Source organism: Rhipicephalus microplus, chromosome 9, assembly GCF_043290135.1.
Source record: "Rhipicephalus microplus isolate Deutch F79 chromosome 9, USDA_Rmic, whole genome shotgun sequence".
NCBI lineage: Eukaryota > Metazoa > Arthropoda > Arachnida > Ixodida > Ixodidae > Rhipicephalus > Rhipicephalus microplus.
The window spans coordinates 26,272,063-26,297,893 of NC_134708.1; the positions used below are offsets into that span (position 1 = coordinate 26,272,063).

Consider the following 25,831-nt stretch of genomic DNA (forward strand, 5'->3'; position numbering starts at 1 on the left):
TATAAGGGCTTTCGCGGAGGAGATTCAAGCACCGGCACGCTCTGTGATGGAATACTCGACTGCCACACAAATTTTCTGGGTTCAAATCCCGGTTAGTCCTAGATTTTTTTTTCTCATCGTGCGCATTATATGCATTCACACCAGGGGCGGCAGCAGGCCACTAAAGCATTAAAATCAGCTGCGCTTGCAACCCGATGACTGCCTTCGCTGTAAAAAATCACAGCAATTTGCCACTGTCTTTGTTTCAAAGCAGTGAGTGTGCGTGCTAGAGTTTTCTGGCAAAAACAAAAAGACTACAAACAGGAAAGAATGGAAGTAGTTTTTTTGTTGTTTCTAGAAAGATTGGTCTGTCGACGCAACTTGGTGGTCTTCAACAGTCTCTTCAAGGACCTTGCTTTCTGGAAACATCCTTATCTTACGTCCCCTCTCAGTTTTGGGCTCCCCAGTGCGATGTCTGAAATGGAGAAAAAAAAAGCAAGAAACAAAAAAAAAACGTTATTTTCGGCAATCTCAATCGTTGCTGTATTAATCTGAGCAACACATCATGACACTCTGATGAGAGCAGTGCCACGTTCGAACAACTTCTCGTGAGAAGAACTTGCGCAACTATCAGACCACTCGTAAGTGTTTAGTGCACATCTACTAGTTTGAATTTACGACTCAACATTTCACATGTTTCCAGTATACTTTCACATTGTAAGTCTATTTAGTGCAGAGCTCCAGTCGTCAAATCTAGCAAATGATTTGAAAAGAAGAAAAGCCTCTTGATCGTTTCTGCAATGTTCAGTATAGACTTGACTTGTTTGCATAAAATGCCTGATAGAACATGTAGCAGTAGCATAGTCTTCATTCTCTTAATGCACCTTAGGCAGATTGAGTTTTTCTTTCATCCCCCAGTAGTGACACCAGTGCCTAGTGTCAGTGACCAGAGTTACACTGACACTGCGTTGTCATTAGGCTTATGCGAATATTCGAATGCTCCGAATAAGCGAACTAATATAATAGAGTATTTGAATTCTCTTCGATTGGATTTTAAAATTATTGAAAATTTCGAAGTATTTGCAATGAACGAATAGATGTACCTATATTAATCCGCATGTAACCACCCGAAAAGGTTGTTTCACTGCACTGCACGGCTGCCAAACCACCAACGCACCTCTCCAGGGAAAAATCGCTTTGCCGTGAAGTGTGGCAGCTTGGGCTAGTTGGTATGGCATGACGATAGTTATAGCGCGAGAACAAAACGACGACACAGAGACAAGAAGGACACGAAAGACACGAGCGCTAACTTCCATCTGAGTTTATTGCGCAGAGCACGAAAATATATAGAGGAAACAGTGACCATGTGATAAAAACCATATGGCACAAAGAGCAGAACATGAGTAAGAAAAACAAAAACAATACAAACCAAGGCACTGAAAAACAGCAAGAAAAAACTTAGAGAAAACGAAACAGAAAGGTAAAGATAACATAACTACCTGCCCGCACCAAAACCTTCGAGGAACCTGCGTTCCTTCTCGGACAAAGCCACGGAGGGCTTGCTAATGCAAGGCACCTGTTCGCGTGCCATCTGCGCGGCCTCGAAAATAACCTGTTCTCAGCACCGTTCAAATTAATCAGCCTCACCAAATCTACCAACCCCCTGAAAACGCAATCATTAACGAAATGCAGAGTTCAACATCGAAAAAGGTATGCGGCCTGCTCCCGGGAAGTCGTCTATAGGACCCCCATTTCATGCGGTGCTTGTTATGTCGGAACGACCGGAAGGTGTCTGAACGATCCGCTGAGAGAGCACGCGAACAATGTTAGAAACGGGAAAGATGGTTTTCTTGCCCAGCACTGCACTGAGTGCAATTGTGTTCCCATCTTCAAGGACACAGCGACGCTGTACAAACATAGAGATGAAAGCACCCGGGTCATTGTCGAGGCCGCGCAGATGGCACGCGAACAGGTGCCTTATATTAGCAAGCCCTCCGTGGCTTTGTCCGAGAAGGAAGGCAGGTTCCTCGAAGGTTTTGGTGCGGACAGGTAGTTATTTTATCTTTACCTTTCTGTTTCGTTTTCTCTAGGTTTTTCCTTGCTGTTTTTCAGTGCCTTGGTTTGTGTTGTTTGTTTTTGTTTTTCTTACTCATGTTCTGCTCTTTGTGCCATATGGTTTTTATCACATGGTCACTGTTTCCTCTATATATTTTCGTGCTCTGCGCAATAAACTCAGTTGGAAGTTAGCGCTCGTGTCTTTCGTGTCCTTCTTGTCTCTGTGTCGTCGTTTTGTTCTCGCGCTATAACTATCGTTTTGCCGTGAAGCCTTACTTCAAAGTTGAAGGGGACCTGCAACACTTTGTGGCATAGTCGGAAAATGCTGCTGCTGATCGGTAGTCGAGTCTGCCGAGAGCACGCGAGCGAATTATAGCGCAGCACGCGACCAGCGATTCACAATAAATTCTCAGTCAGCTAAAACTTGCTTTTTCTCCTCTCGACAAATAGCACTACAAGCTTAAAGATCGCTCGTCACAGCCATTGTATCAGCTATTCGCCAATTTGAGCATGGCACACTTGGTCTTTACAAGGGGCTGCTGCAGGAAGCCACATCTTCTTCACGCATGCGCGCTAGAACGCACTAAAAAGCCGCGTATTTGAAGATAAAGAAAGGAAGAGAAAAAGTGCTCTAAGTCGGTAGGCACGCTTAACGTTTTCTCTTTCCCCATGCCATCCCACTCTGCTTAGCTTCCAGCGCTTTCGTTCGGACTAGAGTAGATAAAATGCAAGTGAAGTGTGCGACAAATCTTTGCAACTCCATTCGTGCAGGACAAATTCTAAAAATCTTTGCCGCAGTGAATTCGTGAGGCAATAAGCTCCTTTAGTGAATCCATTCCATGGCTACTTAGGAAAGTCTAGCAGTACCTCTTTTAAATTAACATATTACCCTCAAATCAATTCATAATTTCTTTAAGTTAAAAAGCGTTTTATGCCAGCTTATATGCATTAAGTATAGTAAATTTTGAAATGTTACAACGTTTACAAGTTATCACTTGCAGTATATCAAAAGCCAAATCTTGCGAGCATTTGTTTAGACTTCATGAGTCTAAAGTTGTTTAGACTTCCTTTGAACGAAAGAAAACGGCATTTCCGCAGATGCCTTATTTTAATCTTTGTGCAGGTTATTTAGGTCATAACATATAAGCTATTCAAATTCGATTCAAAATTATTCAACCTAAATCGCTTTTCACTTCAAACCTAAACTTCACTATTCGCACAAGCCTAGTAGTCACAACTACACCAAGGCTACTATCTCCGGCACAGCCGAGTCTACACTGGCGTAACACCTTGTGCTTGTATAAGTGTAAGAGCATACCCGGTCTAAGCTGCTGAGTCGGTGCTCAAGGTGGCCGATCTGCTGTTGAGAACGGAAGTGCAGGGCCTGAGTCTTGTCGATGAGCTGCTGGTACGGTGACACAGCCTGTGTTCCCATAACAACGTGGCCCTGCAAGCAGAACAGAGCAAAACACAGTGTTGCAGAGGCAGCACAGCAGTTGACCCACGAATGGATGCTGGGAGCATTCAATACAAGTGCTCAAGTGCAACTAAGCATCTGCCATTGCATGGTGGATAATCCATGTCATGCAAAAATCCTGAACTTTGCCTTTAGCAGTGATGGAAGCGACATTTTGCTTTTTGGAGCAGATTCTGTATCAGAAGAAATGGTGCTTTGAAGCAGCCTTTCAAGTCTTTGGAGCAGATGCATGTTGTTAACAACTCCTGAAGTCTAAAACATCACTTAGACATCTAATAAATATTTATATTTATTATAAACATGCTGTATGCTAGTGTGCAAGCAGTATAGTTGGCGTAAATCATGGGCGGCGGGAGGAGGCGTCAAAAGAGTCCAGAATTTTCTGGTGTACGGGCTGGGGAGGATACCCCTTGCAAGTGTTCCACTTGATATTTAGCTTTAGCACGTGACATAATTGAGCTAACAATTAAGTATAGCGCAATCAGCTTCTTAAAAGGCTTTTTATAATTTACTGTGTACCTGTGTAGATGCCCCGCGTACCCGCAGGTCGCGGGATCAAATCCCGGCTGTGGTGGCTGGATTTCCGATGGAGGCGGAAATGTTGTACGCCCGTGTACTCAGATTTGGGTGCACGTTAAAGAACCCCATGTGGTCAAAATTTCCGGACTCCTCCACTACGGCGTCTCTCATAATCAAATGGTGGTTTTGGGACGTTAAACTCCACAAATCAATCAATCAATCAATGCCCCGCAGCTGTGTGAACTATGGAAATCGCAAACGGTGAAAAAAAGAGACTGAATAGAACGATGCAATTGCTCGAGCTCGGACCCCATGCTCATTTTTTAAAATTTTATTTGAAAGCATGATTTAAAAATATGAATTTGACACCGTGGCTTCATATGTGTCACCCCTTGAGATTTTTTTTTAATTTACGCCAATGAGTAGCATACTAGGAAAATAGTGAATACAGCTCGCATTTGGTTTCGCTTAGGGTCACTGGATAGTCCTATGGTTCAACTTCATTCTTTTTAGCTTGCCAACATCCTCTCAGAGCAGGTTCAGAGTAGTTACTAGCAAATATTGCACTTTGGAGCAGCATGGAGCAGCATTTCTCTTTCCGAGCATTTTGGAGCAATTAGAGCAGCACTTCCATTGCTGCTTTAGTTTTTAATTTCTGTGGAGTGCACAAGCATATTATTCTGACAAAGGCAACGAGGTCAGACCAACAAACTAATGTACAAGTTTATTTTTAAATTTCCAACCAGCTGCACTGTGGTGACGTTTCTTTCTATTTTGACGTAGTTAAACACTAGAAGGTCACAAAGTCCTCTCACTCAGATTCGTCCGAACTTAAATCCGGCGACGTCTGTTTTTCACTAGTTATGTCCCAGACTGCATCGTCCTCCATTCCATCCAATGACTTGCCGATGCAGCATTTGCGGAATCCCTTGCACACCATTTCTTGCAGGAGAGATTTGCAGGCTGACGACACCTAGTCACAAACGGTCGCGAGCGGTGGACGTCGTATGTGGCCAATGGGGGTCTTGGGATTGTCGTCTAACATCCACTCGTGGTATAGCTCGCGCATGCAATCTTCGAAGGGTTTATTGAGCACTACGTCCAGTGGCTGGAGGATTGATGTTAGTCCCACAGTGATCACAACGAAGTCCGCCCTGTTATCGGACAGAGCTCCCTTTACATCGATTGCGAGGTGGCCTCGAAATGAGTCGAGCACCGACACGTTCGGTCGCTGAAAAAGCGCACTAGGTCGCCGATTCCACACGAGATGGATCCACTCAAGCATGAGGGACTCATTTATGAACCCTTTTTGTTCGCTTTCACGATAACATCCCAAGGAAAATCTTCCTTTCGTAGCCCTTTTAACTCTTAAAAATGATATAAGGGGACAGCTTCTTTCCATTCACTGTACACGCGAGCATCACTGTAAATCGCAAATGCCCATTACGCATCGTCAAGAGCTTCACTTGCTTGGACCCTTTAGCGGTCACAGTCCGATTCGAAGGCATATCGAACCAGATCGGAGTTTTGTCAGCGTTGCCCGTGTGTCTCATCATGTAGCAATGCTGTCGACAAAGCCTCATGACGAAGCGATGATATCCACCAGCTTGTTACAGTAAAAGCTCGTTAACTCTGATCTCACAGGACCGGAGAAAATATCAGAGTTAGCCGAATTCCGCATTATCCAACGGACCATAAAAACAAAAGGAAAACATACACGGCACAGACAAACCTTTATTTCTTAAAAAAGTGCGTTATTTTTGCCTGCCTTGCCATCGGAATTTCTGACGGAATGATCTTATTTAATCTCATCAGGTGGTGGTGCGCACGTTCACTGCTGTCGCGAGAACAAACGCAGAACTCCTCGAGGACAGCGATGGCTTCGGCGGCCTCCTGCACGGTGCGGCGACGTCGCGTCGGCTCATCATGTCTTTCAATATTCAATATCATAACCTTTCTTTCAAGATCATTTGCTGGCTGCTGTGGCGGCTTAACTCATGTGATAGTGGCCATGAAGCGCGACGGCGCGCAAACACAGCCTCAACACGCGAAGTCACAACAGAAAGAACCAAGACACAAAGTAGTACACAAGTAGGGGTAGCATGGGCGTAGCGAGCAGCTGTTAGTAGACACTGAATGCCCCAGTGGCCCAAGCGCTTCCGCCGGGTGGTGGCTAGCGCCACTTAGCCACTTCCCCTCATTCACTATTATCATCATCATATTCTGCTGCAGTTCGCTCGGTTTCGGTTTCTCCAAAACTCTGGTTCTGCCGTCGGTTACGGCAAGCGGTGCTTGAGCCACCGAGATCTCGCGACTCTGGAGTCCCGATAATTCTCTCCGGATTTGTCCGTGATAACCGGTGCGCGGCTAAGTCCCTCCGAATTAATGAGCATTTGACCTCATTGAAATATACACAGTTTTGCCGGGACAGCGCCGTGAGTCCGAGTTAAACGAATTTCCGAGTTAACGAGGTCAGGATAAACAAGCTTTTACTGTATCAAAATATTCAGGCAGTTATTGGCACTCAGGAGTACGCAGTCTCAACGCTTCATAAATCGGCACACCCACTATGGCGAGCCCTCTAATTGTGCCCTTGTGAGCCCAGAGTTGAGTGCTATCTCGATAGCTTTCACGCGCATGCGCTCCATTGTCACGGGTGGCGACTTTGCACCCAGCTCCCGGACGAAATTGGCACCAGTTTGGGGTTTACTGCGATCGATTCGCGAAACGGATATTTTTTTTTGTTGTTGTTGTTGTTGCTGCTGTAGGATGTAATGTGCTGCTTTTGGGTTCTCCAGTATCACTTGCTTTTCTCGGAGGCGCTGAATTCCCGTTGTGCGGCCAGGTTGCCGTGGACTTCGGCATACTTTATAACTTTTTTCTTGAAGCCTATCACAAACTGCCGTCGACTACTACTCATTTCTGAAGGAAATAGAAAAAAAAAAACAGACTGACAAAGATAAACAGAAATGGCATGCTAGTACACTATAGGCCTTGCCTAGCCTAGCCTGAGGAATCGCCATCGCTGCTGATGCTCACGATGACAATGGCGGTTCTTAACTTGAGCTGCCCACTGTTTTTTCTGCCAATGACCGATATGTAAGTTGAGAGCCCACTTTTCATCATGTTTTCTTGGAAAAAAAATTCGACCTACATTCGAGTTTTTATGGCATGCTCTGAGGTGTAAAACCTGCTGCCAAATGCTTGTGCGAACCGGGGGGGTCTTGCATACCAACTAGCGGGCTACGTCCCAGAAATTTAGTCTTGAGAATGACCAAAACAGTGAATGAAGCCATTAAGTCTGAGCATAGGAAATGTGAGGGGGGGGGGGGGGGGGTATTTCAAAAAAAAAAAAAAAACAGCTCCGTCGGGATAGTTTTGCGCCAGAAAATGATGTATGGCGGCAACTTTCCCCCATTTGCCAAGCAGGCTAGCATCACGGTTAGCCGCATCTTCTCGTCTGTTGTCCTTATGCGAACTTGAGGGGTGGCACCTGTTTCACTGACAGTCCTTGACATAAGCATGTCCAAGAAAACGGGAGTCAGGTCCGCGTTGCCAATGTGCCTCAACGGCATTTGTGACGAGCTGCGCAGGTCGAGCACATAGCGCTAAAACCCCACTAGTTTCGCTTCGCAATCTGCTGGTAGCTTCTGCCTTATCGACGTTGTTCGCCGGAGGGAAAATCCGTTTCTTTCCATGAACTTTTTTTGTGCCCATCCACGTAAAGCCTTAAAGTTCTCCTGCGGGATTCTTATCTCTCGAGCTACGTCTCGGGCTTTCCACTGAATCAGCTCAACGTTGACCCCCAATAGGCGATTTCACTGCTCAATCACAAACTCGGCCACTTTTTTCTTCGAGTTCTGTGTGACAGCCACAACGAGGTCCACGGAAGCCTTTTCCGCCGGGCTCGCTCTTGAAGAGCGCTTCACGCCGGAGCCTCCACCCACGGATAGTAGATTCCGATACATCTAGCCATCAAGCTGCGGCTGAGTTCCCAATGTCCTCAGCCATCAGTATTGCACTTCTCTTAAAGCGAACTTTGTACTGAAATCGTCGCGCTGCTATTTGCTCGAACCGAACTCACGGAAGCACAAAGAAAATGAACTGCCCGCAAAACACGTCGCCATGTGCATGTCGCAAACAATAGGATTGGATTGGATTTGATTTTCCCAGCGTGAATATGTTGCCAGCACAAGGTTGAAAGATCGCTAGGTTTTATCGCTAGGTTTGTCGTAGCCATTTTAAGGAACCAGTGAGGCGGCACCACCAAGGCACGATTTGAGGTGCTTCGATTATAACACGGGCCCCCAAATCACTTAAAAAAAATTTTTGAAAAAAGAAAAACTCGTTACATTCGAGTAAACACGCTATTTCAGCTGGCTTGTCAATCGAAGCTTTGCCGCCTTCCCCAGCAAAGCAAGCTTGTCCTACCCCCGTCGTGTTAGCATTTAACAGCACTGCAAGCAGGAGCGTTCTCTGCTTTGTTTACATTCTGATGAGGTTCCACCCTGTGTAGAGTACGTGAGGTTTGGCAACAGTTTTCAAAAGAATGCCACCTCGTGCAAGTTGTAAATGTCTCCATGTTCATATTGCTAAAGTAGGGCACTCAACCGATGCTTGCGCCATCCCTCCACAACGTCACTGCCCACGGTTGCATTTTCACCAACGATCAATTAAAACATTCAAGCCGGTCAATGCTGCACTTATAATCTTCCTTGCCCATTTGAGCGGCTAGGGCTTTTGCAGTCAGTGCAGGCCCATTTATAGAAAGGTTTGCACTTCTGGTGTTTTTCCGCCATTCGCGAAGCGCTCTTTCCACTTCAGGATATATGGAATCACGGTTGCGCTTTTGTTTGACCGAGAAACTCTTCTCGAAGCCACCCTGTATGGCATCCTTATTCTTCAGAACAGTAGAAAAGGTTCACGGCGGTATTCCCCATGGTCCTGAGATTTGAGACTTCTGCCGGCCTTTTTACACCTCGCGTATCAGTTGAACTTTCTGCTCCAATGTCAGACACTTTTGTGCGAGTACCAATGGTGCCATGTTCACTTGACGGCAACTAAAGGCACTCACGATGCGCACACACAACATCACGGGTTCACACAGATCTCTCACAACACATGCACACGTGCCTTCCAACCACCGATGGAAAAAACCCAGGGAGCACACAAAGGCTTCGTACTGGTCACATGACACCACCGGCGCAGCCAGCGGCGTAACGGCAGTATCGCAGCGGGGAGCAGCTGGCATATTTCGAGCGCCTTCGTACCAGACAGTACGAGCATGGAGAAGGAGAGTAAAATCCGCCCAGCGGAGACTCTCACGCTGTCTACACCGGTCTGGGCTGGCTCGCTTTAGCCTGGTGACGCTAGCGCGAACATCACTCCATCAGCATAGAAAAGGCAGCCTGGAGCAAGACACGGATGAAACAAAGTGCGCATGCACTTCGGCGATGTGGGCAGTCGCTTGCCCTTATAAAGCCTCCGTAAATATAGATCTCTAACTAGTTGCTTCCGTCTAAAGGGAGCAAGCTACCGACATGCTTCGAGTAATTCGGTCCAAAATACACATGTTGGGGCAGCACACAGATGCTTATCAATTCGTGCTGCACACAGATGCTTATCAATTTCATATTTTTGATAATCTTTTCATCTTGCGAAATTCCACAAAATTATTTGCGGAAGTAATTTTGAACTACGCACCAGCTTTGAGTCGATCTTGGCATCCAGGTGGGCATTGCGAATCAGGTTGACGATCCACTTTTCAGCTGCTTCAGGCGTCATGTTCAGCTTCTCTGCCAACATGCTGTGGAAAAAAACACACACCCACACACGCAGGAATAAGCACACTCTGTAGAGATCAATTGAGATGGCTACAGAAGATTTAGAGCTGGACTATTCATTCTGAGAGCTAAATATACTGTTTTAGGAAGTGCTTTCACAATTTTGAAGCGCTTTGAAAAGACACTGAAGCAAATGTGCTAGTAAATATTAACATTTATAGTACAATTCCAGGAACGTCACAGCATTTGTCTTGCGCCAAGAAAATGCAGGGCTTAGAGGAGTCCTGAAAGCATTTTTCAAGTACTTGTCAAATGACCTCAGTATCAGAGTTTCACTTCACAAATTGGTTGTTGCAAAAAAAATTTTAAATCCTTCAATAACGAGCAGAGTTCATGCTTGACAACACTAGGTATACCTAGCGTAATCAAGCACGAAACTCTACGTGCATCGAAAGACTGCCGTACTTAATGGAGATGCATTCGTGGATGCGGCAGAAGGTCTCGAAGATGAAGAGTCGGGCGTTCTCGATGAAGTCGTCCTGACAGGCCACCAGGAAAAAGTCGTTGGACAGGACCACCTCGCACTCGCGCAGCTTCTGCTGGGCCCCGTCAAAGTCAAAGTTGACAAACAGGCACTCCACGAACTCGGTGATGGGGTCATGGTACGTGTACGACTCCTGCACATTTTGTTAGGTAAGGTTTTAGTACGTCCCAAGGGAGTTGGTAACGCAAGCAACTCAACAGTGCATTGGTGAACAGTAGTTTTGGAGGCGTTTATGTGCCCAATTGGCCGTTTACTCCTATGGTGTTTCAGCATGTAAAGCATTTTTATGGACGCACAGCAAGCTCTATCAGTATGCTGTCTGTTGCACGGTACACACTCAAAGATGAAGCAATAGCAAAATTTCCCAATTACACAAGCACCGAGGAAATGTAGGATTTCTTTGAAGCACCTTTACCTTAGTTCTAGCACTGTTTTAGTTACACTGTCATAAGGATTAGCAGATCAGGAGCCATTTGTGGCAAATCACGAAAACCCTCACACAGCCCTCAAGCATTTACCTAAGACACCTTCTTTTCCTTCGCAGTCAATGTACTACTGATCCTCCACCCGACCCCACTCTGAAAGTTTTCCGAACCTCACTGTTTTTTCACAGCCTCTTAAACCGGGCCACCTATCAATCAAAGAAATTTATTTTCACCAAACAAAAACATTTACGGTGAAAAAAGGTGGCCGGGAAAAAAGCTGTCCAATGACAGCTTGACAAAGCCACAGCCACCCATCGGCAGCGAAGATGACATGTGATTAACGTCAACAAACGAAGTCACAAATTTTGGTGAGTTGTGACAACATCACGAAATGATGATTTTTTTATCAGTCGCGTGTTGATGCCGCTGATGCCAGCGGTCAAGTTTCACGTTAAATGAGGCATCTAAGGGTTCTGCCTTAAATATTTTGAGGGGTGCAACGCTTCACAATCATTTATCACGCCCCGCCCGACACAAGAAAACACTGGTTTTGCTTAGATATCTAGTGGTATTCTATGCAAGAGTAGCAGTCGCCCTCTCCCCCTAATTTTTTCCCGTGAAAATCCTCTACAGCACTCTAACAGACAACCTATCGATGCCATACTGATGCAACGCTTACCTGCTGGATGACCTTTACGAGGTCACGAAGGGCATTCCGTTTCTGCTTGTTCGTGATGACGGCGCACGTCAGGTACCTCAGGATGTGTGGGCAAATGGTCTGTATCGTGTTCAGATACCTTGACAGGTCGCAAAGAGAAGACACACGTAACTCTCTCTTTCTTATTGTATATCTAAGATGCCTGTAACTACATAACACAAGATATACCCTGAACTGCATTTTAAGACGCATGATGCAAGCCGTCAGCAACAGCAAATGAACACAGTCTTCAGATAACGGCAACTTCCTCAGCAGCTTTGTTGTTGCTGAATTTGCCCACTGAAGGTCCTCGTCTGGATTAACCTGAGATACGGACGTCCCTACTAGAGGACGTTCTAGAGGATGTCCTCTAGAATGCCGTCACTTCTAGAGGACAATCAAGCGTACCGAGACCAGAAGTTTGGAACAGGATTAGTTTTTCATCAAGCTAGACGCAAAGTTAGAAAAATCAAGTACGAGCTCTTCTGGCAGAAACTACCGATGTTGCGCTGTCCCTACGCAGCACGAAGTTCTGATTCTTCTGTGAAGCGATGCGCGCCTTTACGCCAGCTTGGCCTACGTGTGAGCAATTTACGTCACAGACGCACATGGTACGGATTTCGTACTTGTCACCTTCCCGCGAATTCACAAAGCACGGAAACTCAATGTGTAGTGGGGAATTCGCAAGGCAACGACTAGTAGGACCATCGCTGAGTGCGAAGCGCGAGCGGGAGCACGAGCTGTAGACGCTGGACTGCCCGAGCATTTGTTTCCGTACCGGCTGTCTGCCTATTACCTAGCGTCGCTATTAAACCCCCTTACAAAGTGGTGGAAGTGTGCTGGGTACGCAAACCTGGAACTTCGAAGCCGGAAGCTGCCCACTGCATCAGCAATGCCTTATCAGACGACCGAGCAAGGCACCACCCAGCAAAGCACGGCCCAATCTCAACTGGTCATCGTGCCTACCACCCTGCGCCAACGAGATCCGCCCTTCTTCAGCGGCACCGAGGACCAAGATGTGGAGGACTGGTTGCAGCTGTTTGAAAAGGTGAGCGCCGCCAACAAGTGGGACGACCCCTCGAAATTGGAGTATGTCCCATTTTATCTCAAAGACGTCGCCAGCCTGTGGTTCACAAACCACCGTACTGAATTTATCACTTGGGCCGGTTTCAAGACCACCCTCGCAGCTGTGTTCAATCGCCCCGCAGTGCACAAGCTGCGTGCTGAGCAGCGCCTACGCGGACGTGCACAAAGGCAGGATGAAAACTTCACTAGCTATATTTAAGATGTAATCGATTTATGCCGGCGCTTCAACCCTGAGATGACCGAACATGACAAGATCAGGCATATCTTGAAAGGCATAGACGATGATGCCTATCAAATGTTGCTGGCAAAGGGCCCAAGTACCGTATCCGAACTTGTGACCTTGTGCCAGAGCTTGGAAGAGATTCGGAAACAACGTGCAGCAGTTCGGAGGTCGACGACTGCAGACGACTCTCTCGCTGCCCTGGCCGTCGGTGGTGACAGCTCCCTGCTGGAGCAGATAAAAGAATATGTACGCGAAGAGGTCGCACGACAGCTTTCGTGTCTCTCGTATCTGCCGAGCACCGAAGCACCAACGAACCGCCTAACGCCGACAATCAGACAGGCTATTCAGGAGCAGGTCTCCGAGGCGTTGCCATTACTTACGCCTGCCTCTCCACCAACGCCTGTCGCCACGCCACTGACTTATGCGGCCGTCGCGGCAATGCCTCCATCTCGTCTGCCAATGTATACGCCACAACCTGTGCGACCGTCCACCGCGCCGTTTCCAGCTACACAGCAACACGCCGGAAATCCTTGGCGCACTGCTGATAACCGGCCCATATGTTACTTTTGCGGAATTCCAGGTCACGTTGCACGTCTATGTCGTCGGCGCTTCACACTTAACGCACCAAGATATCCTGACTATTCGTTTCGGCCTCCATACCACGCGCCTCACGTACCACCTGAAGTTCACGAACGCGATGCGCAAACTGCTTCCGGCGCCCGAACATTCGCTTCTAGACGTTCTACTTCCCGCTCGCCTTCACCTTCAACAAGTCGTCGTTCTGTATCGCGTATGCGTCGACGACCCACCCCCATTGAGACGGAAAACTAACTGCCGCAGCTCCAGAGGCACGAGCTGCGTCATCGTCTAATCGTTTAAGTCCTCGCCTGTCTCCCGCCAATCTTATCGATGTAATCGTCGAAGGTGTACGAACACTCGCACTCATCGATACCGGTGCCGCGATATCCGTGATTAGTCAAAGACTCTGCCGCTCTCTTCGTAAAGTGACGATGCTTTCTCCCGTGGTTTCTCTTACTACTGCGAGCGCCCAACAAATTGAGCCCGTCGCGGCATGTACGGCAAAAGTGGTTATTCGAGACGTTTTGTACATCATTGAATTTCACGTGTTGGCTTCATGTTCCCACGATGTCATCTTAGGATGGGATTTTTTATCACGTCATCACGCCGTCGAGGACTGCGCTCGGGCCGAAGTGGAGCTGTTACCGTTTCGTGATGCGCCTTCTGTTGATGCGGCCGTATCTAGTGTGGCTAACCTTGTCGTCGCGACGGACATAGACCTTCCTCCTTTCAGCGCCCAGTTTGTCCCTGCCCGCTGTGCTTCACTTTCTGACGCTACCGTCCTATTCACGCCATCAGACATCTTCGGTAGCCGCCACCACACATCGCTGCCATTCGCCGTTCTTGAGCTTTGTCAAGACATTACCGGGATATTTATCCCGGTAATGTCTTGACAAAGCTCAAGACAAACTCGTGCCCCCTCAGTTTGCGCCGCAACGAGACGCTCGGCCACATTCAGCTTATCGATGAAGGTACTATCGTGCCTGCCGATTTCTTCGACACCAAGCCGAATATGGAGCTGAACGCGTTGGTTCCTCACTTTGCCTCGAACAGTGTGTCTACCGATGCATTTCACCGTTCTATTGACAGCCATCTCGCCCCGGCTCAACGAGAGCAGCTTGTTACCCTGCTGCACGAATTCAAGCGTTCGTTTGACTTTCCCCAAGCAGTGCTAGGAAGAACGAACACCGTTGTGCACACAATTGACACAGGAAAGAGTACTCCTTTGCGCCAGCGCCCTTATCATGTGTCACCAGCGGAGCGTCGGGTAATTGCAGAACAAGTAGACGACATGCTACAGCGTGGAGTCATCAAGCCTTCTTGTAGTCCTTGGTCTTCCCCAGTTGTACTCGTCAAAAAAAAAGGATGGTTCAATTCGGTTCTGCGTAGACTACAGGCGCCTAAAACAACATTACGAGGAAAGATGTTTACCCTCTTCCCCTTATAGACGACGCTCTCGATTGTCTCCAAGGTGCAGAATTCTTTTCCTCGCTTGACCTTCGCTCGGGTTATTGGCAGGTCCCAATGGCAGAGTCTGATCGTCCAAAAACGGCGTTTGTCACACCGGATGGCCTCTATGAATTTACCGTGATGCCATTCGGGCTCTGCAATGCGCCTGCCACATTCGAGCGAATGATAGACAGCATTTTACGCGGTCTCAAATGGAACATTTGCTTGTGCTATCTTGATGACGTAGTGGTTTTTTCACCCGATTTCACTTCGCATCTCACTTGTCTGCGTAAGATTCTACAGTGCCTTACAAATGCCAGGCTTCAGCTTAACCTGAAGAAGTGTCACTTCGGGGCTAAACAACTCACCATACTTGGTCATGTCGTCTCGAAAGGCGGCATTCTTCCCGACCCTGACAAGCTTCGTGCAGTTGCCGAATTTCCTAAGCCGACTACTGTTAAAGAACTACGGAGCTTTGTGGGCCTGTGCTCCTATTTTCGTCGCTTTGTCCGGAACTTTGCCTCCATCAACGCTCCACTCACTAAACTCCTTGTTGGCCCTGCAGATCTTTCGAATTGGACAGCAGCCTGTGACGAATCCTTCGCAACACTGCGCCAACTCCTTACCTCACCACCCGTACTGCGCCATTACGACCCTACTGCGCCAACCGAAGTACACACGGATGCAAGTGGCGTCGCCCTTGGTGCAGTACTCGCGCAACGCAAGCCAGGTTTTACGGAGTATGTGGTCGCCTATGCCAGCCGCGCCCTCATTAAGGCAGAAGCCAACTATTCTGTCTCGGAAAAAGAGTGCCTCGCGATTGTGTGGGCGTTAAACAAGTTTCGCCCCTATTTGTACGGCCAAACTTTTGATGTGGTAACTGACCATCACGCACTCTGTTGGCTGGCTTCGCTGAAAGATCCTTCCGGCCGCCTCGGACGTTGGGCACTACGCCTCCAGGAATTCGACATACGCGCCGTCTACCGATCGGGGCGAAAGCACTCTGACGCAGATGCGCTTTCACGATCACCCGTGAAATCTGATGATACGGATATATCAGCCCTGGACCTTCCCCTCTCTGCCGTCAGCGTCACAGACATGCCATCCGAACAGCGGAAGGACCCTTGGATCGTCTCGCTCTTGAATATGCTGTCTGACGCATCAACTTCCGGTTACCAGCGTGCTCTTCGCCGCCAAGCAACGCATTTCGCCATACGGGATGGCCTGTTATACCGTCGCAACTATCAAGTGGCGGGTCGTAAATGGCTGCTAGTCATACCCAGCCATATGCGGTCTGATATCTGCAAATATTTTCATGCTGAACCGCAACACGCACACGCCGGTGCGCTAAAGACGTATGAGCAGATCCGCCAACGTTACTACTGGCGGGGTATGTACACGTTTGTACGCAAACACATTCGCTCATGTTCCCAGTGTCAGCAGCGCAAGACATTCCCTCATTTACCCGGTCAACTGCTGCCTTTGCCATGTCCTGCACGCCCATTTGACCGTGTTGGGATTGACCTATACGGCCCGCTACTGTGCTCTGTTGGTGGTAATCGATGGGTGATTGTGGCTGCCGACCATCTGACAAGGTACGCCGAAACGGCAGCGCTACCTTCGGCTGGTGCTCGTGACGTTGCAACCTTCATCTTGCACCGGTTTTTCTTCGTCATGGTGCACCACGGGAGCTCCTGAGTGACAGAGGACGCGTATTTTTGTCCGAAGTTCTGCAGCAGCTCCTACATTCATGCCGTACGGTACACCGCACATCAACAGCCTACCACCCTCAGACGAACGGCCTAACGGATCGTTTCAACAGAGCCCTCGGAGACATGCTCACTATGTATATTGATTCCGACCACTCCAACTGGGACGTTGTTCTTCCTTTCGTGACGTACGCCTACAATACGGCGATTCAATCAACAACAGGCTTTTCTCCATTTTTTCTTTTATATGGTCGTGACCCATGCAACACACTCGACACAATTCTGCCATACAATCCTGATGCCTCCGAGTTCAGCCCCGTTTCTGAAATGGCCGAACATGCCGAAGAATGTCGTCAACTTGCACGGTCCTTCACAGCCGATAACCAAGCCCTCCAAAAAGATCGCCACGACCATGATCTTGTTGAGAATACCTTCCCCGTCGGTTCTCTCGTGTGGCTCCGACTGCCTTTCCACTCTCCTGGACTGACTCCCAAGTTTGCACCGAAGTATACGGGCCCTTACCGCGTCATACAGTACCCTTCTTCTGTCACCTATGTGATTGAACCACTCAAGCCGTCCACGGACAAGCGCCGCCTTGGTCGTGAGACGATCCACGTCAGTCGCCTCAAGCCCTGTTACGACCCTCCTGTTCTCTCATCACCTTGAGTCGCCAGGATCGCTCGTCTTCGTCGCCGGGGCATTGTAGTGGGGAATTCGCAAGGCAACGACTAGTGGGACCATCGCTGAGTGCGAAGCGCGAGCGGGAGCACGAGCTGTAGACGCTGGACTGCCCGAGCATTTGTTTCCGTACCGGCTGTCTGCCTATTACCTGGCGTCGCTATTAAACCCCCTTACGAATGTATGAATCCACAAACACTTTCAAGTACTTCTTTGCTTTTGACACTGCCATAGACCTTCCAACTGAACTCGGGGGGAAACACGCAACAGCCACAACCATGTGACAAGCACAACTGACGCCTAAGCAGGTAGTGTAAGCCTATAGCGTACAAAATGCGGGAGCCAAGAGAGACAGGCTTCAATAACATCCTTTTCCCTCACCTTCTTTTGGTACGGTTGCAAGCGTGTCTCGCGGTCACCAGCTGACGGCCAGGTGTGCGGTACATATTTGGCGGGACTCTACGATATGGTTACCAAGAACTCGAAGTGTATTGGTGAATACTCTTCCGCAGCACCGCAACTGTCATAGCGCTTAAAGCTGACGTACGCACATGATTAAAAAAAAACGCTTCTGTTGTGCTAGCCTTTGGGAGATACGAAGCAGCATCCGCACAGTCTGGAGGTTGGGTCGAAATTCGGGAGTCTCCCAGATAATTTGGGAGAGTTGGCAGGTATGCACTCTAGAGTATATAGCTAACACATATCATCAGTTTTAAATCTGCAAACTTACTGCGGCTGCCCGAGGAAGAGCTCAATGATGAGGTCACGGCCCTTGGCGTGGTTGAAGAACACGAAGAGGCTCCAGTGGATGAGCCAGGTGCGCTGCTGCAGCGAGTGCAGGGGCGACGAGAAGTTCTGCACAAACGAGAGAGACGAAGTGCGTATATTACGAGCGGCCTACATCGCCTGAATCCGCAAGGTAAGAAGCCCACTCAATCTGTATTGTAAACCTTGTGTTTGAAAGAAGCTTTCTACGTCCAAAAAAATTAAAAAGCTGCAAAGGCAAAGCGCAAACTACTAACAGCTAACAGCGCTATTGAAAACAGTTTCAGTGTTAACACTAAAGTTTAAGCTAGGCGAACAGAAACCATCTTCCTTACCACAGCGCTTACAGTAAAAGAAGTCACAAATGCACTATTACTGTCAAATGAGAGCACATCTTTGCATTTTCCCCCATTTTTTGCCAACTCGAAACCATTAACACACAGAAGCTAGACAGAGTTCGTACAATGCAGGCAATAACTGCTGGGCTTTAATATCCAAAAAACTACGATATGAGTACAAGGGACGCCGTGGTAAAGGCATCTGAAAATTTTGACCACCGGGGATTTTTTTAACGTGCACCGAAATTCAAGTAGACGGGCCTCTAATAATCTTCCGACATGAAACGTCGGCATCCACGCCTGGGAGTTAATCCCGCAAGGTCGGGGTCAGCAGTCTAGCAACATGACCACTAAACCACCGTGGCGGATAAACGAATTTAGATTGCACTCCGAGAAATTTGCCGTTAAACTATGTAAGACCAGCTGGCATACAGTAACACACGTACAGAAGAAGCTCTGGCCCCTTAGTTTTGCTTGTCACGCAGAAACCCGCTTGCAGGAACAAGCAGTGCTCAACACAAACTTTAAGCGCCACTTTCTGTAGGAAGCCACATTAGCACACTTGGGCACACTCGTAGCCCACGAAATGCACGGGAAACATGCATGTGGCCCTGATCTGCACATCTAAGGCTCAAAACAAGAAAGCACCACAAAGTCTGTCTCTGATGGAAACTCGTGAGCAAATGCTGAGGAGATGCATTTCAATGCCAGTTTATGGAACAATGCTTCTTTTCAGGGACACATATTTTTTATCTGGCTGACACATGTCTTCGCTCGTGGCAAGATATTATATACCAAACAACCTTACTATGTCTGCGCTGAAGTCTGGTCTTTGCTGCTCTTCCCTTGAAGAAATGTTACTTGGCTAAACAGGTTAAACATAAGTTCTATAATGTTTGAACTTGGTATCATTTAAAGCCCAGAACTACTACTGCTTTGATATTTCAGAAACATTCATGTCAAGCAGAACATCTTTGTGCACATGATGGCACTGCAGGCAGTGTCACATCAATAGTGATGCAAATCATCTAAAGAAAAAAGCTGCTAAACCTAGACTAGAAAAGCTGCAACAGTAGCGATTTACACGAGTTCAGCTACAGCCCCATACAAAAATAACGCCATATGCGACAAAACCTCTCCGTCCACTTACATTGTTGTCGATGTACTCTCGCAGCCGGCTCAGGTCATCAAGGGCCACATCCCAGTTCTGCATCAGAATCTCAGAGGCCAGCTTACCCCACAGGTTGTTGAGGTAGTTTTTGTCATTGGGCGATATCTGGAATTGCCATGATAGCAACACATTGAAAAGACAACAATACCTTTAAGCCAGACGGTCTCTATCGTTCACAAGGTATAATAATGAAACAAAGCAAACCAAGGATACTGATGAAAAGAACAAATTTTTCCTTGAAATTGTGCGACAGTAAAAAGGAATGAGCCATTTCTGTCCACAATTTTATTGGCTTGTCTTACGAGCTCTGCAGGACAAAAGCCTCTTTTAATGATGCCCAATCTACCATGTCCTGCACAAGCTCATTCCATATCATTCCTCCGAATCCATACATTTCATTCTTCCACCTAACCCTTACGCATTCTAAGCTACGCTTATTAATCTTGTGCAATTCATTCTGGTGTAAGGTGAGACAGTGTAAATGCCCTGAAGTTGACAGTGAAAAGGCTTGGCACACACAGAGCGCTGTAGTGTAAACATATGATACAACCTTCGGCGTGTCCATGAGTCCATACTGATGTTCTAACTGACCATCTGTTGTCTGTCCATCTCACAATGCAGCATCTTTTTCTTCTAGCATCACACACACACACACACAAAGCACAGGATTCAAGCCAGAATCAAACCCAGGCAATATCCGTAGTAGTCATGTACTCTATCATGTAGCCATACTAGTTCCTGAAACTGCTTTGAAAAAAGCCACAATACAGGACAGGCATCTTGTCAGGCAAGGACTTACACTAGCAGCTATGAAAATGTTGCGTGATAGAGTAGAATCGCACCAGGTGTCAGACCCGTAAATCGCATGATGAAGGGTGGCTTAGGGCTGCCTACTCGTTACACAGGGCTCGGCATAATTCGTGTGATAAGCCACGTCAACACACTGCGCAGCTACTCGTGTTCCACCCCTGCATGAGGAAAAGAGCCAACACCAGGTAGACTGGTGAGCCAGTATTTTGCTAGACCTTTGTGCATCTTTCCTTTCTCAAGATCGGGAAGAGAGCTGGCAGAAGATGCCACACATTATAAGAACACACGTGCACTCACCAGGAAACGATGAAGGTACAGGCACTCTCCGGCACCGGTGTAACTGCCTGTTTCGTACTGATGCTTCGCATAGGCATACAGGCTGTCAATCATCTCTGGGTTGATCTGCAATCACAGGAGCGTGGTCAGCGTCAACATGCAATGGGCACAAACAAAACGGCAAATGCGATACATGCACTTGCGAGGAAGTGTAGTTTTCCTTCATGCGCAAGTAGTTTGCCGATGTATGCATGTATGTATGTTAGAATATGTATGTATGTATGTTAGAATAGTCCACCAAGCCTTCTCACACACGCAAGCTGACCTGAAGCGTCAGACTGAAGACACCAGGGAACAGCTCTCGTTAAGCTACAGAGGCACCTGAATAATCGTTATGATACATGAACCCTAGAGAAGTATGCAGTTTCGAGTGCCGCAACTCGAAACCACGTTCGATAAATACCACTGCAATATTCTTTGCACTCTATAATCTTTATAGTCATGTTCATTACAACCCTGCGACAAGCTGCAGCACTCTGCGCTGTTTTACCTTCTGCCATCAAATGCTGTAGAAAACAAGGTTCTTGTATACTGCCCATAAGGATTAAGACATTCTGTTTGCTATTCGAGTGGTAATGACCTGGAAGTACGTTTTAGCAATGGTGATGGGGGCACTACCAGCATTTTTTAAATGCTGCATTCTAAAACACCAAAAGCACGGCTTTTGACACACCAATTCGAAACACCTGGTTTTCCCCCTGCATATGCATGTAAATAGATCGACGAGATATGCTTAGTTTATATTTAGAAGTGAGGATGATACGGCGTGACTTCAAGCACACACAGGAACAAACACTGCAGGACAAGCAACTGCACGTATATGTTCAACTCATGAACACTCCAGCGTCATGGCTAAACGTCAAAACCCCCAACCGTAAGCGTGGCAGCTGTACGCAACAGTCGTCATGCAACTTAGGTGTCTCATTTCAACTGCCACTATGACAGCAGCAGGAAACGAGCAGAGCTTTGAATCGAGTTAGTAAGATACACAGGAAAATTGTGTCTCGGAGTGCAGAGCTAAAATTTTTCGTTACTTCTCATGCGTGAAAAAAAAGGAAAAAAAAAACAGAGTGAACTGATGTTGCCGGAACTTTTTAACTAAAATACAAAACAATGGCACGTTTGCTAAAAGACACACAAATCTTTACTTACTTGATTAAAATTCTTCATCAAGTGATCCATAACTTGCCGAATGTCTCTGATGAAAAAGAAAAACAGTGTCACCATCCAGACAAGAAAGCAGTTCAATTTACATGATGGATTAGCACAAGAATGAGCCCATTTCTCGATCAATTCTACTTTTTTGTTTCCTAGCAAAAGTATCGAATACACGTTAATACATCTGGGTGTAGAGGCTTCATTGGCCAGCTATCTTCCTCTAGAAATATCACATACTATGTAATGTCATCAGACGCCATGTATGCCAAAATGGCCACTATTGATGTTAACAGTACATAAGGGCTACATATACACGAATTTCCTAGAAAGTGTACAGAGTAGAATAGTCGCCACTATCATGGCACTATATCAGTGCATTACGTGCATAATAATGAGATTGTGGGTTCAGTTCAAACCAGAAGCAAGTTTATTCTTTACATCCACTTTTATTGCTATTTATATGACAGCTATGCCACTTGATTAAAAACTACTAATGACATCCCCGATACTTTTCTCGGCTTCATTATCCGTTACCTTTGTATGGTTGTGTCAGGTCCTCCTATGATCTACCTTTTATTTAACAAAGTAAAATCACTTTTTCATGCATGAGCGTACCGGCAACTCTGGATGTACTTGCACACTTCGTCATTCTGGCAGGCTTCGATCAGAGCAAGCGTTTCACTTTTCAAGACCACGAGCCTCTGCACGGCCTCGCCTCGTCGTTGGATCATATCTGGAAAATTTTTTTATGCACAACTCATTCAATGATTTAAGGCTGATTGAAGACAATGTTGCCTATATGACAGCTATGGGCTAATATTGGCTATCAGGCAACACTAGTCTGCTATAGCCAACACTCGTCATTACTAGCAATCACAGCACTATCCCAACACAAGCAATCGCAGTAGTACTGTTACAGTGTGCGTTTCAGGAAACGATTGCGAGCGCCGCTTGTCACATCGTCGGCACCACATGACGCCACCAGAGCATGGGCTATATGAAACTGGTGGCGCGCGCTGCAACGCAGCATGGAATCGTCGCTCTGTATTTCGGTGCATTCCCCGTAAATAGTTGCCACTGCTCACTAGCATTTCCTGGCTAATTCAGCATTCGTAGGTGTGGTAGCGGCTCCCAAAATTCTCCTGCATGCAACAATGTGTCATGAGAATGAGACTGTGTACGCTTCCGATGCTTCGATCGTGATGCTGATACCCCCAAATTTAGTTCAGCCATTGTAACGTGATCTAAAGCGTGCGCTATGATAAATGATCATTACCTTACGCAGCAAACATTACCGAGATTTTCGGGAGGTCAACAAGGAACAGCCGATTTTTTTTTTATGTTGCCCAGATCGGTCTTGCAGCATCAGCGCACACAAAATATTGAAGAAAAACTTTGGAACTCTTACTTTAGTTTAACATTATTCCATATCCAACATCTTAATCACAACCTGCGATCCAAGAACGTGCCCTCTGCCTGTGAAAGAAACAAAGGAGTGCCACTAATTCATAATGAAACCCGTGCTATGTGAAAAGCTTCGAACAGTTCTCGAGCGGTGCACGGTGTCCCTGCTTTTCCCCCAGAATCTGAATTTTATTTAGATACTGCTCACACATGCGTGAATTGCTGTAGGCCGACAAACGTGTCTCATCTTTACCTTTTAGTGACAGCTCGTACTTCTACGCACGCAGAAGAATTTTGAAAACCTACTGAATCGGTCGACCTGCCTTTGCACGCTCCCTAACGCCATCGCCGAGTCGCTCCTCCAGAAGGCCGTGTTCTAATTCTTAGACAGCATCGTGGAAAGTCTACACAGACAGCTTAAAAGACAGCGTTGAGCCCACGCCGTCTGAGAAATAGAATACGTCTGGGTGGCTTTTACGCGATGAGGCGCCACCTCACGTCAAGACGAGAAAGCCAAGATAAAGAAACGTAACTGTTGTATATTCTGGCTTATTTCATGTTGAAATCTTTAGAAAATAAACGTTACTCACATTGAGGATCTAGAGAAGCGTCTGCTTGTGTGCAGACGCCAAGATCAGATTTACCTGAGCGATTCACTAAGCCGCCATCTTGTTCGGACAGCAAAGTAGACTGCATCATATTTGATTATGATGCCGTCTTCTCGAAGCTGTCTATTTTTCCGGCTACGTGAGAATTGGAATGAGACTTAAGATGGCCACCGTCCATATAGCTGTCTATTTAGCCATCTTCTGTGAGTATTGGAATACACCCAAAGTTTAAATGTGAGCAACACAGTACTGGGGTTGAGCAACAGGGGAGTATGGCGAGACCAGAGGTCCACACAACCTCAAGAAGGTTGCCACGGGCACTCGTTTTTCCAATCGTTTTTCCGCGCCACAGAAGGTGTCTCAGTTTTGCCCACATATACTAAATGAGAGAACAAAAAAAAGTGGGCGTGGCAAGATGCACGCACACTCATACACAAAATGTGCCACCGGTGTTCGTCGACGAATTTCCGTTACTCTGCAGCCACACATACGTCTGCCAGACGGCAAGCCGTGTGAATGAGCTTGCATGAGAACACGAGCTGTCACTATAGGGTAAAGATGGGGCATATATTTGCCGGCCCACAGCAGTTCACACAAGTGTGAGGCGTATCTGGATAAAATTCAGATTTTGGGGAGAAGCAGGGACACTCCCCTCTCCCCCTGTTCGTAAACTGGCGGAAGTTTTTCACATAAAAGCACGAGATTCATTATGCATTAACGACACCACTTTGTTCCTTCGGGCATGCAGGCAGCACATTCTAGAAATACAGATTTTGATTAGGATGCCAACCGATCGCTGCGGGCCTTTCCTTTTGCACATGTTTGCAGCTATGTATTCCATTGCACCAAGCGTTATCTGTTCGATGCGTGCCTTGCTTTTCGCACATGCCTTTAAAGACATAGGTACTGCGCTGCAGTGATTTTGGGATAAACGGTGGAAAGTTTGCGCTCTCCTTGAACCCTTCCCTCGTTATTTCTTTGCGCGAAATAGCCACATATGCGGCTTCTAATTTCCCACCTCTACTGCTGCCCCGTGCCGGGCATAGCGGGCTTGCTTACACGCCACGCTACAGCAGGGAAACCCCACACTCGGGGAACCTGTCAACACTGGCTACTTCATGCGACCGCATGGAGCACTTCCCTCTACTGAACCCACTGCCCAATATATTCTATTATATTATAGTACTGCGGTTGAGTTCGTTACCAAACCTGACAAAATACCGCGGTTGAATTCGTTACGTAATCAGACGCAATCGGTTACAATATATAGGTTAAGAGGCCCCGAATTTCGCGAAGCGTACGCTACGATTTATTACATTACCCTGCAAAGACAATGTGCTTATGTAACCTATATGTGCAACGATAGGTGCATTGCAGGAAACTACAGAACAGATGCGATACCTTGCGGTACTTCGGCGTCCGGGTAGCACATCTTGTAAACGTCGATGTTGAAGTCGACCATCTTGGTGTTTTGCAATAGATCCAGCTTGGCTTTGAGGAGGTCATCTTCATTGTATATCTGGAATGTCAAGTTATTAAAAAGGCAATTAGATCAAGCCGCGATCACGCAATATGGCAAGGAGTGGAGAGGACTTGGGAAGTTTTCTTTCGTACGCTACGAATCGGACAGCTTCGCACTTTCGTAACGATTCTTTCCGAACAAGAAACCATTACCAGAAAACAGAACACACGACACGCGGTGCTTCAGCACCTACGCATCTTCAATATTGGCAAAGCCACGTTGGTTTGACACTTTTTCAAAGATGACCCAGAACATGGTTAGGCATGACAACTCGTGAACTCGCGTAAATACGATAATCGGACGCTATCAGACGACAAAACTTGGTTCGTGCGTACCGAAAGAGCTTTACGAATACTTACACTCTTGTTCTGAAGGAATTCCAGCAGTGGAAATACCATATGCCGGTCAATGTACTGGCCGACCGTGCTAGTCAAGTCCCACTCCGCCATTTTGACTGCGAAAGAAGACTTGGTTGCTAGACGACGCTTCCAGCCACGGCCAAACTCCACTGTTAAT

At 47.1% G+C, this 25,831-nt stretch overlaps 1 protein-coding gene across 1 annotated transcript; it reads right to left on the bottom strand.

Moving 5' to 3' along the window:
• Window positions 1–304: 304 nt before the first annotated feature.
• eIF3e (eukaryotic translation initiation factor 3 subunit e) lies at window positions 305–25,831 on the bottom strand. The gene is made up of 12 exons (XM_037415675.2): window positions 25,675–25,831; window positions 25,195–25,312; window positions 22,397–22,514; window positions 21,776–21,821; window positions 20,585–20,689; window positions 19,457–19,582; window positions 17,934–18,058; window positions 11,462–11,579; window positions 10,279–10,490; window positions 9,734–9,836; window positions 3,353–3,481; window positions 305–454 (listed from the first exon to the last, which is right to left on the bottom strand). Exons 1-12 carry the CDS (start codon window positions 25,762–25,764, stop codon window positions 428–430), a joined length of 1,317 nt encoding a protein of 438 aa, XP_037271572.1. The 5' UTR covers window positions 25,765–25,831; the 3' UTR covers window positions 305–427.